This window comes from Schistocerca serialis, chromosome 3 (genome assembly GCF_023864345.2).
Source record: "Schistocerca serialis cubense isolate TAMUIC-IGC-003099 chromosome 3, iqSchSeri2.2, whole genome shotgun sequence".
Taxonomy (NCBI): Eukaryota; Metazoa; Arthropoda; class Insecta; order Orthoptera; family Acrididae; genus Schistocerca; species Schistocerca serialis.
Window position 1 is genome coordinate 310,283,583 of NC_064640.1, and position 19,591 is coordinate 310,303,173.

The following is a 19,591-nucleotide window of genomic DNA, read 5'->3' on the forward strand; positions in this document are numbered from 1 at the left end:
GAGTAGTGCATGGCAGCTATACATGATTCCTGCCCAGAATACGATTGAGCCACCGGATTGTCGGTGACACTCCACAGTCATTGAGGGATGATTGCGTTCCCCTGTTTGCCTCCATATCCGAACAGAGTTGTCGTCAGGTTGAAAGCCTATCTGCACTTCATCTGTGAACAGTGTTTTGGTTCATTGATCTCATGTCCAACGTTCATGTGCTCCAGTCCATCTTACATGAGCACCTCTGTGATGTGGATGGAGTGATGGGGTCCTGAGAGGTCTTTGGATGTACAACCCCCATCATGAAGTCTGTTGCACACAGTTTGGGTACTTATGGTAACACCTGTGGCTTCTCGAAGCTCATGGCGCAGATTAATCACTGTCTTTGTAGGGTGTCTCCATGCCGATATCATTACATACTAGCCCTGAGCTGCTGTAGTTTGGCGTGGATGGCCTTCGTGATGTCAGTCTCCTATTGAATGTGTTTGCTGGAACTTTTTCCACAGTCTGGAGACAACACTTTGATTAGTATGAACAATATTCGCAATGTCAAATTGTCTCATATTTTGTCCCATCAGTGTGATGATTTTGATATGGTCTGCTGTGGAGAGCCTGTTCAGAGGCATTGTGCTGCACTACTAGGCACACAGACAACTGTGCATTCTCAAGAACTCAGTTTTGGTGTACTGCGTTTGTTTACAAGCCATGATTGCACGGCCCCTGATGAGGCAGAATGGCAATGATGAACGTGTTTGCATTATGAACACAACCACCTTCCTACATAAACACAAAAGGAACGTCCATTGGTGGGTACTTTGGAAATATGCTTAACTTTTTTTTATGAGTGTAGGTCTGATAGCTTTACAAAACTCCGTGTCAGTTAAAGCAGGAAAGCTCTAGAGTGTATTTAACTTTTTTTTGTTGTTAAGAAAGGTGTGTATTATTTGGTTTTTCTCTTAGTTTTGTCAGTGGGTTGATGCGGAGACAGTTTTACAGAATAATATATTTCTATAATCATCAAGGAGCCATCTGTGGTATTATTACCCCTAATACCATTTTTTAAGTGACACTATAATCAATGTTTGACTGTACCAACCTTTCTCTACTAGCATATGTGTGAATTTCTTATTAACTGCCATACTGTGACATTGAGGATTCACTTGCCAGATGCTTGCTGCCCTGTGAGGCAACTTCAATTTGTTCTGCTTGCTGAAATAACAATGTAATACAGTCAAACCGCGATAGACCAAGAAAACGATATTGTTAGAGCACGGTTGTTGTTATATTGAGGTTTTGTTAATAGTGACTACTACAGTACCGTACCTTAAAAATCAGTACATACAGTGCTGTAGTACTTTTCTGATAACATTAAAAAATAATGAAATAAATTTTTTCTCTCCATTTGTGAATAGAGTATCTTACTCCTGTGTATGGAAGAATTCATTTATTTTCTTTTGTTTATTTTTTCTTAATGAATCTCTTGTAAATGTTGTGTTTATGTCCTGTAACGCAATCAATTGTTCCACTGAAATACTGGGGATTGAAGATGGTACTTGCTGAATAGTTTTCAAGTGACCTGTTAGCTCTGTCAGAGGAGGAGGACTCACATTTACCACATCGATGTTATTGTCAGAATCTTCAGCATGCGAACTACCCTTTAACTCTTCAATGATAGATTTCTCAGTGTATGCTTCAGACACCTCATCATCCACTGACACGTATTCAACTACTGATATGTGTATAGTTTTACCAGTTACTGCTGAATGCATCACAAAATCACACTGAAAATCATTCTGCATTTTTTCATTCAACATGGCGTCCTCACCAATGTCTTCACTTTTGGAAATCCTAGATTTTTTCCGGCAGTTCACACTCCTATTTGGCTCTACACTGTCCCAGGAACTAACAGTCATGTTATAAGCCTGCTTCACAGTGAAACTCTAGGGATTGTCCACCTTTCTGTCAGTGTTTGCGATCACATTTTGAACTAGACATGAACAGTATATTGCCTTGAAGTTCTCTGTTATCCCCATATCTAGTGACTGAAGGATCAAAGTACAGTTTGGGGGGAAGTAGCATAGTTATATATTCTTCAGTGCTGGCATGTTGTTATGCACACTAAAATTATCCACCAGCAATGCAATTTTCTTATTTTTCGTTGCCATCTCTTTACCAAGCGAAAGCAGCCACTCACTAAAGAGAGCAGACATCATCCGTGTTCTTCGGGTTTGCCATGTAAGTGACTAATAAAAAAAATCACATTTAGAATAATGAAAAAATACAAAATTAATCTGATAGAGTGCTGTACTGTATGTACTCAAAAGATTACAGCCGAAAGTACTGAATCAAATTATAAACTAAAGGAAGCTAAAATAAAATTTATGTATTCTTACCTGGAAAGCTTCTTTAAAAAATGTAAGCATTGGGGATTTGTTGGTTGTCTGACCACCAGTGGTGTCAAGTTGTGTGTCCCTGACACGTTGCTGCAGAGAAGGACCATTAGGCACACTTTAGATTGCTTCTATCCTTTACATGTTTCTCCTCTGAAAGCTATCATCTTCTCTGACGTCAGCTGGTAAAACCATCTTGACTCCTCTACATTGTATGTGTTTTCAGGATTTTGTTTTTCCACCAGTTTACACATGGTGCTATTTCATCAACATTCTGCATCATATAAAGAGGCAAATTTTCCTTCACCTGAAATCACTTCGAAGATGATCCCATATCCCTCTGTAAATCTCCGCAGCTATCCATTACCTGTCTTAAAATTAGAACTACCAATCATTTCATTAAAGCATCACAGTGTAGTATTGTCCACATCATCAGCATTACTTTTCACTGACCTTTTAATATAGTTGAATGTGGACTCAGAATGACAGTGTCACTTCACATTTTTCATCTGTGCAAGTTATTGACGGAGGTGACAGAAGTGACGAGTGAAAAAATTTTTTTTGTATCAAATGGGGATTGCACTATAGACCTACGTATTTTTAGTCTGTTACTTAATCCTTTCAGACCTGATTTTTTTCTGGTAGAAGGAAAATTTTTCTTTGTGTTTTAATTGTCTTAGGAATACTTTAAATGATTTGTGTGAAAGATTTAAACAAAAATATGTACTCATTTGCAGAACATACTTTGTACACCTGGCTTCATTATGTGGACTAAAATAATTAATTACAAAATATTTCTGTTGTAATAAACAGCAGAAAGCTCATTCAACAACTACCATGCAAAATAACAATATCAATATTCAATTATACTGTGGAATACAGTGAACCAATCACATTCATGTATTCTGGTTGTCACGAGCTACTGTGCACTGCTACATTGACTTGCTGATACATTCATAATGATGCCCAACAGTTGGCAGCACTTGCTCATGATGAAAGGGCTGAACATTCACAAATATGTGCCTCAGGTTTCCATTGGGAAAAATACTTCTGTTGCAGCTAAGATACAGTAAAAATTAATGTACACAATTGGAGGCAGAAAGTCTGAAGGGGTTAACCATTAGGCCACTGCATTACAACATTTCAGCTTATTTTGGCTTCATCTGCTCACAATTACACCAGGCACTTACTGTCAACTGGCCTTTGTAAATGAATGACTACTATATTCAACGTCAGTGACATAGTTTTCCTATTAAATGAAAACATGAAAACTCAAAAGACATTTTGATTATCAGTGAAGATAAAAGCTTGCATCTAGCACTGCGTAAATCGCTGTTTAGTCTACTTTTTTTTATGACTGTGATAACCTTGTTACACTACTGTGGTTTGTAAAGTTTATGCTACATTTTGCAGATATTTAGTTTTATGGCAAATCATAGCTTAAAATGTGGTCTGCCATCTTACATTGAATTAAATGATGCAGGAATTTTCCTGCCTCATTGTGTAAAAATGAGAATGATCTACACTAAGTTCCAATCATGTGGCCTTAACCACTGTTCTAGCATAGAGTTTCTGTAGGGGCTGTGAAGGAGGGCCAAGCAATAAGTTATTTGGCGTGTACCGTGGAGAAACTAATAGGAACATTGTCTATTATGGGTGACCAAATAGAGTTCCCTATTTATTGTTGCTGTGTTTCAATGTTACTAATGATTAGTTGTACGTATTTCATCAGTATTTGTTGTTTTGAGACATATCTTAGTATCACAGTCAGAATACGATATGGGTTTCTTAATGAATTTCGGAAACCTGTGTTCCAAACATTGTCATTCATTTTGTCAGCTTCCATTTTAATGCTATTTTGTTTCTTACCTAATTATATTCTATGACTTGGCCAGGGTTCTGATCATGTGAATCTTGCCTTTTGCCCTGTGTGCAATTTGTATCTGTGTCTGTCTGTTTTAGGATTTAATAAAATTCATTGGTCTGTCCTTAGTTTTGCATTCCAAGCGGGCTCTGTCCTCTGGGGAGTAGAATGAATTAGTTTCTGAAGCCCACTTTGGGTCCAGGTTTCAATGAGCTCACATTTAAAATGGAGCTGTGATTCTACATAATCCATGTCCTATGCCCTGTTTTAGAGCAAAGACAGTCCCAAAAAGTTGTCTCTCAAAATGAGGAGCTTATTGCCATTTCGTATGGTAACACTTCATCTTACATCTGTTCAGCACTAGTGGTTGCATGAGAATTGTGGACAGCTGGAGATGGAGCTGTCTCTTATATAAAGGGTGTCCACAGTTAAAGCTCCAGTTTCAAAACACTGTACAAAGAGAACCACTGCACAGATAATGTCAAAATTGAACAGCATAGCTGGCCGGGTGGGCCGAGCGGTTCTAGGCGCTACAGTCTGGAACTGCGCGACCGCTACGGTCGTAGGCTTGAATGCTTACTTGGGCATGGGTGTGTGATGTCCTTAGGTTATTTAGGTTTAAGTAGTTCTACGTTCTAGGCAACTGATGACCTCAGAAGTTAAGTCCCATGGTGCTCAGAACCATTTGAACCATTTTTGAACAGCATATTATTGACGTGGGAGAAACATTGGGGGGGGGGGGGGGGGGATGACACTGTATGTATCAGAATATGCACACCAACAGATATGCGGCACACAGCTGTTCCTCAGTTCAGACCGAGATGCCCAACATGACTCTCTTTATGAAGGTTCGCTCGCTGCTGGTAAAGCACTTTTACAAGAATGGTGATTGTTTGCCAGTAGTCCTGCAGAAGTTCCTGAAATTCGAGGTTATGAAAAAAGACATTGGTCCAATGTCTGATAAGGGTCTGGAAAAAATGATTACAGAATTCGAAAAGACAGGTTCTTTTGAAGTGCGATGTGGTAGAGGGAAGGAGGTAGATGATCTGACAGCTGCTGAAGATGTGGTCACAGCGTTGCAGGATGGGTCGAGCAGTGGTGTGCAAATGTGCAGTGTACAGGGAATTGCCCAAACATTGGACATACTTGCAAGCATGGAGCACAAACCCTATGAAACATCCTGCATTGCTGTCCGTACAAAATAACCCATGTTGAGGAGTTGCTTCCTGCTGACCTGCCAGCAAGAAAACGTTTGCTCTGGAATTTCTGCTCGCATGGAAGTGGGCAGTGAATAGCCATGGAAGATTCCATATGCAAATAAAGCCCATTTCCACTTCCAAGGATATGTCAATTTGCAGAATATGGGCAACAGAAAAATTCACACACATATCAACTGGTGTCACTTTGTTCTGCAAAAAGTGACTGTGTGGTGTGGGCTGACAGCATTGTTTATCATAGGGTCATATTTTTATATTTTTTCAAGCTCAGTTCTGTGGGTCTGTAACCTACAGTTGTCACACTTTGTCCTTCTTCCAGTTTCCCGGTGTAAAAGAGGAAGGGCAGAACAATAAAAAAATCCAACAATTGTGTTGACAGATGAAACCAAACAGGACCCATCTGTTGAGGTAATGGAGTATGAAGTCTGTTGGAGTAACCAATGAGTCCCTCCTCTGAACCCTCAGCTACCATGTACCCACAACCATAGCAGCAAGAAAAGTCAGCTATAGAAAAACTTCACTGATAAAATGGATTCCTTACTACAGTCAAACCTGAATGGATTCAGGATTCATGTGGAGGAACTGAGAGTTCTGCCATAAGGCCAACTCGTATGCCTGCGTGTGCAAGAGACTCATTTTCAACCATCTTATTGCATAGCTCCCCCATTCATACCTCCTTTTGGGGCCTAATTCAAGTAATGTAAGTAATGTGATGTTGAGATCGGTGACCCCCTACCAATGGGGTTGAACTGTTGAGATCTGTGACAACCTGCCCATGGGGTTCAGCTATTGAGAGCCTCATTTCTTCAGCAGTATTACGTCTTCTGAACACAGGACAGAGCAGAGCGCGCACACTTCAGCACTGCTACAGGGCTATTCTCTGCTGTAGGTCTCACAAATATGCTCTTCTGCCCTCGCCAGTACTGTTCAGTAGGAGGTGGTTGGCGATCTTCAATCCAGAGCTCTTAATGCTCAGAGTTACACTGCTGAGGTACTGCAATCACATGTACAACTTTTCAAAGGCATGGTTGCCTCAGACAACTACTTTACAAACGATGACTCACATTGAGCTGCTGCTGTTGATGAATTTGTTGCAAAAGATGATGTGCATCTGTGGACAGGCTAGAAATGTTTCTGAATATGAATCCTTTAGATCATAGATGGGGTACTACAAGGAGACAAACTACAACCCACCAGCCATCATCCAGGATTCTTCCTTACAAACATTGAACAGTCTTTCTTAGGAATGACATTGGCTGTCCATAGAGGTCTGGAATCATTTCATAGAGTATGTGCCACTTAGTTATGAAGTGTGCATTGCAATTAGAGATTAACGGTTTATTGCTGTGGAAGAGATTGTGTGGTTTTAACTTTTTTTAAGTTGTGTACTCTGGGAAGTTTTGTATACTAAATATCTTGTGCTTGTAAATTATTTTGTTTGCAAGGCTTTTGACATCCTGCTCAAGAGTAATGTTCTTTTATGCTGATTATGTTTAATATGTATTATGGGACTTTAGATCTTAATGAATATGATTTCTGTCTTCAATCCTCTGTATTTTCTGTGGTTCATGAACAGCCTTCCTTGAAAATTGTGCCTAGGTTCTTGTGTTCATAGATAAGTTTTTGGGACCATAGCTGGAGATGCCCAGTCTGCATTTTCATGGAAATAGCTGACAACTGCAGATGTATTAAAATTTGTTGTTAAAGGATCAATACTCTTTTTCTTTAATTATAAAATACATATGATCCTCGGTAATTTTTGGTACTAGTTAATTTCAAGACAAATAACTTGTAAGGTTTTTTTCAGTCATGTCAGTGATGAGCTAGAAGTAATTACTTGAAATTGATCAACTTACAGATTCAAAAGAATTACAGATGCATCTATAAAAAAGGCTCTGAATAGAGTAATAGGACTGAAAGGCTTACCATGTGAAAAGTATGCTTCTATTGTGTCTCACATAACAGAAATGTCTTGTGGAAATATTCGGAAAGCAATTTCTGAGCTCAAATTCTATGTACCTGGTGAGTGCACTTTTGTTGTGATTGTAACTATAAAAGTCTGTTGTTTACATGTTTGTAATGACATTGCTCACAGTGTTAATTAATTTTTTATTAAAATAATGAATAGCAAATAATGATATTCTTTATTTCATATAGAGTCAAAATTTGTTGCACCACGCAAAGGTCTGTGGAAATTTGAGAAACATTTGGGAAGAAAACCAAGTGACAGAAATGCTGATTTAGAGCTTAAAGAAGATTCAGGAATATTTCATGCTGTGGCTAGAGTACTGTATGCAAAACGTGAGTATTTTATGCAAAAAGTGTTCTAGGTGATTATGAATATTGCAGTGTACTTGGTTGATGATATCATTTAAATAATGATTAAAAACTGTGCATCAAAAACAAATCATTAGTGCGTACTTTGCTGAATTACTTCACCTTCTGTAAACCCCCAAAGACTTCCTCTATTGTCCATGAAACACACTGCTCCTGGACACTAATCCTATAAGACTGTTGTCAACCTTTCTGCCAAAACTTGAACCCTTGCAGAAGCTCCAGTACTTTCTGAAGGCCTCAACTGTAGCCCGAAACCTAAGGTCACATATGTTGGACTGGTAAAGGACTTTGTTTCCTTCACTTGTTTTCTGTAGTGGAAACATTTTTTGTCGTGCACCCCACTGACAACAGCCAACCAAAACCCCACGTAGAGCCTTGTTTAAAACTGTTCAAATTCCTTCCAACCACGATCCTCCTCCCCCTTTCCAGCCAGTCTAATCTGTCAAGAATTCCTTACTTTCAACTTGGCTTCACCTTCTTTCCCTGAATGTCTTCCCAGTGAGTATGTCACTCCTATGGAACATGCAACTATTCACAACCTGAAAACCAATCCAGACCTTATCATCCTTTCCATGGTCAAAGGCTCCATCGCTGTGGTTATGAACTGTAGTGACTTTGTTGCTGAGGGTTATCGCTAACTTTCCAACACTTCTGCATACAAACCTTATGACCAAGAACCTATCCCAGAAGTCCAATATCAGTTATAGCAGCTCCCCAAGGCCTTAGGTCCCTACAAAAACCTGACATCTGAAACCATTTCCCTCTTCACACCAGTGCCCTCCTTCCTGCCTCCCCCTACCCCAGATTCCCCCAGTTGCACTCTACCTTTCACCTACTCCCAAATTCTACAAATCCAACCCCATAGGTGCCCCTACTTGTCATCCTATTGTGGTTGCTTACTGTTCTCCCACAGAACAAACCTCTGCCTTTGTTGACAAACACTTCCAAGCAGTTGTCCATAACCTTTTAGTAACTATGGATGCATGGAACACTACCTTTCCCAGTGTGTTCCTGATACCACCTACTTTCAAATCATCCTGGTCAACCACATCCTGATCCACAATTATTTCACTTTTGAAGGCCAAATCTATAAACAAATCCGTGGTACTGCCATGGGTACTCACATGACAGCATCCTGTGCTAAGTTATTTATGGACTATCTGGAGGAATCCTTGCTATTTAGTAAGCACCTAAAACCCCTTGTCTGGTTCATATTCATTGATAACATTTTTGTGATTTGTACTCGTGGCAGGAGCAGCCTTTGTTCTTTCCTCAATAACCTGAACAGCTACTCACAAATCTGCTTCACTTTGTCCTTCCCAACTCAACAAGCCACCTTTCTAAATGTCAGTCTCCACATATAAGATGGCTCCGTAAATACATGTGTTCGTATCAGGCACACCAGCAAAAAATACCTGTACAGCTGTCACCGGTCCACGTCAAAAAGTCTCTTACTTACAGCATCACCATTTGTGGGCACCACATCTGCTGTGGAAAGCAGGAGTGTCGAAATATGCGGATAACTTTACCAGAGCCTTTACTGACAGACAATATCCCATCCAGCTCATCCATAAATAGCTCTCCCATGTCATCTCCTTCTCTGATATAAGTAAACATGTTAATCGCTCGCCAACCAGTACTCATCTGATCATCTATTATTGCTTAGTCTTGAAAGGCTCAACCACACCTTTCACCAGGGCTTCGTCTGCCTCATGTAATGCTGTGAGATGAGAGATTGCCTACCCGAAACCCTCCCAAATCACCCAAAGTAGTGTTCTGCTGCTCATCCAATCTACAGAATATCCTTATTCATCCCTATTCCTATTCTACTTCCAACCCTGCATTTCACGGGTCATTCTCTTGTGGACAACCCAGGTGCAAGACCTGCCCATACACCTGGCCACCACATTCTTCAGCAGTCCAATTACAGGTATGTCCAACCCACACCTGCCCACCACCTCCTTCAGCAGTCCAATTACAGGTATCTTCTACCCAATAAAAGGCAGGCCCACATGTAAAAGCAGAGATGTTATGTAGCAACTAGGTTGCAGTTACTGTGCAGCATCTGTGGTGTGCGTGACAGTTAACTGTCTACTTGTATGAATGACCACCACCGAACTGTGGCACACCATTAACTTGACCATCCACTTATTGAACGTGCTGTGCCCCACAACACAAATGACTTCAACGGCTGCATGACTATGTGTACGTATTGGACACTCCCTTGCAGCATGACTTTCTCTGAAGTACTCAGGTGGGAATTCTCTCCAGCATATCATGCAGTTTCATAATCTCCCTGATGTAAGCCTCCATTAACTTGTTTCCTACTGCCTCACCTTAACCTCTGCCCCCCCACCCCCACCCCTCTGCCCCCCCACCCCTCTGCCCCCCCCCACCCCTCTGTCCCCCCACCCCCCCCCCACCCCTCTGCCCACCCCACTCTGCAACGTCCATTTGAAAACATTGAATAGCAAAAAAAAGATAAGAGACACTATTAAAACATGTAAACACACCCCTGGAAAGAAAAGACAAGGTAGAATTAAGGCACCGGCAAAACAAAAAAGTCCATAACAAGAAAAAAACTGTGGCAGCTAGCGACTTTGGGTGTGAAACGTGTTGGTATTTGTTCAGCTCGTCACCAGTCTTTCGTCCAGCCTTGTCGCCAATCTTGTTGTGTCTAGGAATACTGCATACTCAGTTCGCTAGACAAACAATCAAGCAAGTCATATTAATGAGCTTTATTACAACTAATCAAATACAATACTTAACTTTGACAATTACACAGGTGAGTCACAAGCAAAGGGCGACACACGAAATAACCAGTCTTTGCAGTGACTGCTGATCTCTAACTGAAAAAAGTCTGTCCTGAACTGCTATCAAAGTTGCTATGGTTGACACTGCTATCCAAGTGGGTCACCACCAGTCAGGACTAGCACTCATGTCCAGTTCACATAGGGGCCCCTGCTGTTGCGTTGTCCTGGAAGGAGGTCAGTCAGCGTGCGATTGGCTGACTTCTTCTCACAACCTTTTCTTCTCTTTTGTTCCCGACTGGCGTGCCGGCTCTTGACTTTATGCCGTAACAAATCCAAACCTCCATATGTCATGATAATAACATTGGCCTGAATTCTTCGTCCTCATTCTCCATGGTACGGAAATCCAAATAATGTTGTAAGCATTAGCTGATGAATTTAATGGACTATGACAAAAGATGTAGACAATGTGACATGGAGGTTTGGGTCAATATGGACAGTGTGCGTGGATAGCCAAAGTAGTTAACGTGATGCATGCATTAAGCAGGAAATCTGGTATCAAATCCTGGTCCGGCACAAATTTTCACATGTCGCTATTGGGTAATAGATCTACGCCTAATACAGTAGATATCAAGGTCTTCGCAGTCAGGGAATTAATTTAGAAATATACTTGTAAGCTGAATTACCATGTTAAGTTCTAATTTATTTGCCTGTCCACTGCTTAAAACCTACCCAATTTGGTGAGTGATAGTCTTTACTCATCCATCATTTGTATTTAGTCCAGAAGTTTCCAGCATTGTATTAATTTCATGATGAAAAGTTCAGTTACTGCTTGCACTGTTTCAAAAAAATAGTTTCATTTAAGTGAGCAGAGCTGATGTTGCGTTATTATCAAAAGTCAGTTGTTTGATAAACGGTTAGCAATTATTTCCTATTGTTCCTTTTAATAAACTAGAAAAAATTTATCAATTTACCACTATTGCTAGAATAAGAAAATTTATTTTTGTTCATACAAACTCTAAAATAAGTATATAAAATAAGCACTGGTATTAAATTTCAGTGTATCAGAAAGATAATTCATGGAAGTATGCTATTATTAATCCATTAAGTTATTAGTCCTTTCCTGTACAACTTTCTTCCTCTGTACTTATTTAAATTGAACCAAAAGTGTATGAAGAAGCTTCACTTTTGGAAGCTCTCAACGTAAACGCCACATCATGATGACAGACTCATCTCCAGGATTCTAAGAAATTTGAAAATTTCTTTATCATTGAAGATTGAATTAGACAATGTATTACTCAGTTTGATAACACAGCGTAAGTGAAGAAATGTCCATGTGAAATTTTATTTAAAATAAAGATGATAAATAAACTAGATATCCTGATTTGCACAGAACAGTTGTCAGTGCACGCATAAGTGAAGTACTTCGCTAAACAAATTGTTTCTGGAAACTATTCTTTGATAAATTTTGCAGTATGGCTACTACATTAAAACTTGCTATTGTGAATCTCTTATTTATGTACCTTTAATAGGTAAATCAATAATGTTAGTGGCAGGTGACATGAAAAAATCTCAGAGCCAAATTCAATTATTTAAACTATATTAAATTGTTATTAAAGCTATCTTCATTAAGTTTTCCACCAACATATCCATCGCAAATAAATATCTAGTGTAGCCCACCTCCTCTTAATCATAAGCTGCACGTTGACCTAATATAAAAAAGACCACCACTTAAATATTATTCTCATACTCAACTGCATACTCCTCACACATTAAGATGGCCTGTATTGTGTTGACCTTTGGTACTGGAGGCATCTGCAGCGTTTGATTAACAGATGCTTGAAAGTACTGCCAGTAACTTAATGTTCAAGTCATTTGCCAATGATCTGACCTGACTGTAGATGTATAGGGGCCTCATGTTTTCATCTTAAGAGTGTGCTGACAGTTCAGCAAACTTTCTTCTTTGAAACGGGTGTTATACGGTATTAGTTAAATTTAAACAAATTCAAAAGCTATTTGTTATAAAATGTGTACTGTATGTTGCAGCCATTGATGTGACAGTACTTTGGTCAAACATTTACAATTTCATTTCTCTGCTTGCAAATGCATCTGATGCACCACTTAATTCTTATCTTGTCTGTTTTAAAGGTGCAATTGATTCAGTTCTATTAGGCCATTGCTTTGGCATTTTAGCTATACAGTTCCTAATTAATGAGGCCAGTTCTTTCCCCCATCGTGGCAGGGATTGTGGTTTCACACATCTACATCTACATACATACATACTCCGCAATCCACCATACGGTGCGTGGCGGAGGGTACCTCGTACCACAACTAGCATCTTCACTCCCTGTTCCACCCCCAAACAGAACGAGGGAAAAATGACTGCCTATATGCCTCTGTATTTGGGTAGATCACGTAACTAATGAGGAGGTATTGAATAGGATTGGGGAGAAGAGAAGTTTGTGGCACAACTTGACTAGAAGAAGGGATCGGTTGATAGGACATGTTTTGAGGCATCAAGGGATCACAAATTTAGCATTGGAGGGCAGCGTGGAGGGTAAAAATCGTAGAGGGAGACCAAGAGATGAATACACTAAGCAGATTCAGAAGGATGTAGGTTGCAGTAGGTACTGGGAGATGAAGAAGCTTGCGCAGGATAGAGTAGCATGGAGAGCTGCATCAAACCAGTCTCAGGACTGAAGACCACAACAACAACAACATATGCCTCTGTACAAGCCCTAACCTCTCTTATCTTATCTTTGTGGTCTTTCCGCGAAATGTAAGGTGGCGGCAGTAAAATCCTGGTTCTCTAAATTTCCTCAGTAGCGATTCACGAAAAGAACGCCTCCTTTCCTCCAGAGACTCCCACCCGAGTTCCTGAAGCATTTCCGTAACACTCGTGTTACGGAAATCTAGCAGCCTGCCTCTGAATTGCTTCTATGTCCTCCCTCAATCCGACCTGATAGGGATCCCAAACGCTCCAGCAGTACTCGAGAATAGGTCGTATTAGTGTTTTATAAGCAGTCTCCTTTACAGATGAACCACATCTTCCCAAAATTCTACCAATAAACCGAAGACGATTATCCGCCTTCCCCACAACTGCCATTACGTGCTTGTCCCACTTCATATCGCTCTGCAATGTTATGCCCAAATATTTAATCGACGTGACTGTGTCAAGCGCTACACTACTAATGGAGTATTCAAACATTACGAGATTCTTTTTCCTATTCATCTGCATTAATTTACATTTATCTATATTTAGAGTTAGCTGCTATTCTTTACACCAATCACAAATCCTGTCCAAGTCATCTTGTATCCTCCTACAGTCACTCAACGACGACACCTTCCTGTACACCACAGCATCATCAGCAAACAGCCACACATTGCTATCCACCCTATCCAAAAGATGATTTATGTAGATAGAAAACAACGGTGGACCTACCACGCTTCCCTGGGGCACTCCAGATGATACCCTCACCTCCGATGAACACTCACCATCGAGGACACCATACTGGGTTCTATTACTTGAGAAGTATGTTCGTAGAAAAACAAGACATTCTTAATACTTTCCACACCTAGTTTTCTGTTGTCTATGCAGATATCTTTTTTTCTGGGAGAACCTTTGGTCATGTGCTTCTTCCTGCCACTGTACTTTCATGTATGTATGTCTTACATCCTCTGTCAGTACTATCAGTTCACTGTTATCTGTAAGTCATTTCTTGCAGCAGTGTAATAGCTTTTGATATGAGTCTATCTAATATAACTCTTCTGTTGGCTCATTGAGTATGAGGATGAAAGGATTAATAAACATGCTGTTGAATCCTTTTGGAAGCCCATTCATTGTCAATCGCGAAGTCATTCTTATCTAAAATTGGCTGTCAGATATTTTACAGTCAAATAAATTGGACTTAGAGTACTGCATTGGTTAGTCCTTAAATTCTTAACCTATTTTACTGTGATGTACCCTGTGGTACACTTGTTCACTGCAGTGCACAGCCATTAATGTCACTTATTTGCCATTTTTTAACAGTCCTGAGGTTGCAAATGCATGCAGCCCACTCTAGTGGAGGCTCTCTACTGGTCCTGTACCCTGCATGCATCTGCAGCCTTGGGACTGATTGAAAATGCCAAAGAAGTGACCATTATCAGCTGTCCATTGCAGTGGACATGTGCACCACAGAAAAGAATTCTAGTTTGATCTAAGTAGCACTCAGATTAAACAGTAATGTATTGTTATTTGAGCTGGTGTAATTCCTTTAGTCCACATTGAAAATTAGTCATCAGGTCAAGGTTGATGAGAATCTGCATTACCACAGTTCTGTCAAAGATTTTTTAAAATAAAATGGGAAAGATATAAGCCTGATACGACAAGATTGGGAGACAGTTTGCAAACAGTCCTGGGTAGCTGCGTACATTATGGGAGTGTCATGTAAGCATGGATTCTTTTGTTGCACTAGTTGGGTGTTGACCTGTTGGCAGTTGATGTCAACAGTTATTTACATCCCAAGTCCTGAATAGCATATCCTGTGCCTGAACAGATATTTTTTTTATGAGCCATGTGATTTTTAAGTTATATTCAGTTATTTACATCCCAAGTGCTGAATAGTGTATCCTGTGCCTGAACAGATATTTTTTTGATGAGCCGTGTGATTTTTAAGTTATATTCTTCCTTTTTTATGTTGACACAAAGGAACCATTTTCCTTAGTAACTTCTGACACAAGGGGCCAGTGTGCTGCGCTAGTATTAGTCGCAGGAAAGGGGAATTGTGTTAAAAATTCAGTAAAGGCGCAGTTGGGCGATGAAGTCTGGGGCCGCTGGCAGTGTGTGGTAATAGTCAGCAGCCAGTAGGCCAGGCAGGGTAAACATAGCGTGGAGCTGCAGCGGCATATTGCACGTATGATTTGTTTGGAGTGGAGCAACAGCGTGGCAGGGAACTGCAGTGTTGCTTTAAGTTATTACGATGTATGAGGCGAGGCAGTAGGCCAGAGCCGGGAGTGGTGATGTGTAACTGGCTGACGTATGGGAATTTACCCCTGCCGTAGTTTCTGTCTCTCTCTGACTCTACGTCAGAAGTGAGGGGAAAAGCAGTATAAATAGTCAGATACTTTTAGCTTGAGGGCATGTGCCAGGTCAGTCGAGAGTGGGTCGGGCCTGTGCTGGTCTACACTTATAGGGAGCAGTCTGGCAGTAATGTTGTAAATATTCTGTGTAAACCTGTACTTTGTTTCTATGTACTTGTTCGGGCTGTATTCTGCCTCCGGGAACACAGCACAGGGGCGCGGCGGAATGGAAGCCGGGTACTTGGAGATTGCATGGTCTGTCTGAAGGAGGGCAGTGACAGCAGTCTGCAGCAGGTCCAGGACGGGCCACGTTCTCTTGCCACCTGGTGTACCAGGGTCCAAGCGAGGCGTACGCTGCAGGAGACGCAGCAGCACTGAAACAGCATTAGGGATGGCATCGGGTGTTGCCATATGGCAAGCACCACTAGCAACAAGTTGTGGTACGGGGTCCAGAAGGGTGCGGATTCGAGTCTGGTCCTGTCCTGGGAGCAGCAGCGGGCAGCGGCCGAGGGCCACTGGTGACCAGTACAACCACCTTTGCCCCATGGGCAGACAGAGCAGGCCAAATGGTGTGTAGGGCGGCGGGGACTGGGGACTGTAACAGTTTCCGGAATTGCGGGCAGTAGAGCGGCACAAGTCGGGTGAGCGTGGCTGACTTCCATCGTCGGGCGGCCTTGATGACCGCAACAGCAGTGTCGGCAGTCCAGGAGTGCTGAGACAGCCAGACTTGCGGTACACTGCGTGGGTGGTGTGCCTATATTACGCTTCTGTAAACTAGCTGAATAAAGGAATACTTCCGAATACTGCTGTATCACTCTGCATTGCCTCTTGACGCTATTGAACTTGCTCGGCCTCCTGACGAGAAATGGCACGGTGGGCCCCTGGCTTCAGCTCGGCCATCTGGAGTCCGAGGTTCGACCATCGATGGGCCGCAACAAATGGTATCCAAGAGCTAACTCTTGATATGCAAGTAACTATTGACAAATGATTATCTACTGATTTTTGTGGCTGTCAAACTGCCAAATTTTTGAATTTGGTCACCAAGTGCAGGTGTTGCACAGTAGCAGGTTATTACAGTCCACCTAATCTGCTGATTCTGAGTTTAACTGGCATAGATCATGGTGGATGAAAATGTTCAGAAAGACTTTCCCAAAACCCTATGGTATTTTGGAATACGGTGAATTGCTCACATTATATAGCTCTCTCTGAAGTAATTGGGCCAATTTCTTGTTTTCCCTGTGAAGTGGATTTTTCTCTATAGAAATTTTTAGGCTCTTGGATTTCTTTTACACCCTTATTAAACTCAAAAATAAGACAATCATGGAACTGTTCTTGCTTTTCCACTTCACATGTTGCCTGCTTTAGCTCATAAAGAGCTCCACCTTTCTTTAGATCTACTGAAGTAACAACTGCTAACAAGTATAATACTTAAAATAATGAATGGTAGATGAGAAAATGTAAACAATGTCTTTAAAAATGGGATGTTCTCATAATGAACAAGGTCACTAGAAGCCTAGCAATTACAACTGCCCCTATCTTTACCTGTGTGTACTGCTGTTAGTACTGTACACCTGATCTCTTCTCTCACTCCCCTCCTCCATCTCATTCCCTCCTTATCTCAGGTTATTCATACAATAGTAATACTAGAAGCAATGTGCTTACAGTGGTTCTGGAATATCTTTAACTCATTGTACAGCCAGAAGTATGGTATATGTATACATACAGGGTGTTCCACAATTCGTATTACAGGCTTTTAGGGGTTGCTGAGGGGACTTAGTAGGTGAAGTTTTGATAAGGAACTCTTGTCCAAAAATATACCAGTAGAATATGAAATAAGTTAGAACAACAGATCACTTTCATATCTCCTGATTCTTGGTATGCACACACACTATAAAGAGGGTGCCATGGTCAGTAACGGTTGTAATTATGTCAACATGTATAATTTTTGTCCAACTAAAACAACAGATGCGAGAAACTGGTACATCAACAGCTAGGATGATTGACTGGTGTTCCGTAGACACACCGCACTCTCAACTTTGATAGGACATTCTTCGTCCTTTAGGAGAGGGCATGATGACAAGTACTTGAAACAGTGTCCATTCCCTGGGCTCCTGTAAGGCACATAGTTTGGTATCCACTTTCTCCACTGTGTGTGTACCATGAAGTGGAAGATTCGAAAGTGATCACATCTTTAAGCTTATTTTACATTCAAATGGTATGTTTTCAAACATGGATTCCTTATCGAAACTTCATCTACTGAGTCCCCTCCACAAACCCTAGTAGCCTGTAATATAAAACTGTGTAACACTCTTTATACTTCATGAACTGTTTCTCGAGAACTTCTGTGTGATGCGTCATGCAGTTCAGCTCTAAGCGTGAACAGAGATGATGAGCACAAATCTTGTATTCAGTTCTCTGCTGTAAAACCAACCAAAGAGGCTTGGTCACATATAAGTTAAATGACTGAATGTATAGTATATGATGTGTGTGGTTACGACAAATACTCTTGTTCATAATTTATGCATTGTGCTTAACAAGAATACCAATGGACTTACCATGTAACCACATTATGTAAAAGCAGCTGCCTTGCTTAACTGCCACATAGAGATGCTGATTGAGTTTTGCTGTCACTTATCTCTCAGTAGCTTTGTGGTTCTTTCTGGCAATCCTCTACAGTGTTCAGCAATCCCGGTAGTTTAAAATTAATTGTCTTTTGTCTGCAATTAACTTATAATGTCTTGCCATGTTCAAGTATGCCACCATTGAATGGTGTTCCACCCTTCACTTGTGTTACAACCCGATCTGGGGCCACGTTGTTATTAGGAAGTTGAGCAAATAGCAGGGGTGAGTGATCTTGTAGAGCTCCCAGATGCTAGTGAAACATCATTCAATTTATGATTGTTTATTGATGAGAGTTTTACAGTCACCCCGTCTTCTTCCTGCTACTGCCTAGCAGTGACCATGCTGAGCCCGTGCTGCTCGGTAGTGAGAGGTCACACATCTGTGCCTGGCAAGGAATTTGCTGTGGAAGCCATCAGAGCTCAGCGCTCTGTGTGTGAAGCTGCGCTAGGCTCAGCCCCAGGAATCTGCATGCCCTGGATGTCAGTTATTGAGATGATGTGTAGGCGGAAGACCCAGCAGCAACATGAAGGACAACCCAGGTGGCAGTCCCAACATACAGATCGTAGGATGGTACTTGTACTGCCCCAGCAGCAGTGACACAGGTGCCCAGCACCTTAAGTTGAACAGGTCACAGAAGGACAGATCGATTTTTCCTGCATGGAAGACCAGCCCGGCCCCCATCCTCAGTCATGACCATTGTGACAGGCAGGGCAGTGGTTTGCAGTTTGCAGATCAGAAGTCCTCTCCATAGCTGGATGGCTATATATTTGCAGCCATGGACTCCCAAGTTGGCAGCAACTTGTAAACACTTGCTGAATTCATCAGAGAGTCCTGCAACTTAATAAAGCTAGTCTTCCATCAGTATCTATAATGCAGATGGATGGGCCTAACTCTCAGAATGAGCTTGAGAAGGGTGGAGTTTCTATAGCGCGCCCACACACACACACACACACACACACACACACACACACACACACACACACACACACACTGGTGACCGAATGTGCTCTCTTTTTCTGAGCCTGTCAATGCTCTCAGCTGCTGTAATGTTAATTTCAGGGTTTCAGAATGTTCCTTTATGTGAAGTTCACATCCTAAAAGGTATGCTTATGGTACCTCTAAGTGAAGTTACTGCATTGAGCCTTGTTACAGTAGCATGTTTGATCTGTTCTGCACTGTTGTCGAACTGCTGAATGGGGTATTCTTGGCTTCACTGTCACAGAGTCTAATGAAATCCCACAGCTTGTTAGTACTTCCACACATGTTGACACAGTTACTGCACAATTGGGTAACCAATGGATGTGCCCCACGTAGCTGTCTCCATTGGTTCTTAACAAAATTTTATACCTGAATTTAGTT

The 19,591-nt window shown here is 41.3% G+C and overlaps 1 protein-coding gene across 2 annotated transcripts in view; it reads left to right on the forward strand.

Annotated features, from left to right (window-relative positions):
* LOC126470111 (cell cycle checkpoint protein RAD17) overlaps positions 1 to 19,591 on the forward strand; it is a 135,425-nt gene that overhangs the window by 54,379 nt on the left and 61,455 nt on the right. For both annotated transcript variants that reach the window (XM_050097715.1, XM_050097716.1), the window contains exons 7-8: positions 7,321 to 7,484; positions 7,620 to 7,763. In XM_050097715.1, coding sequence (XP_049953672.1) covers positions 7,321 to 7,484; positions 7,620 to 7,763 — 308 coding nt within the window. The remainder of the gene's footprint in view (positions 1 to 7,320; positions 7,485 to 7,619; positions 7,764 to 19,591) is intronic.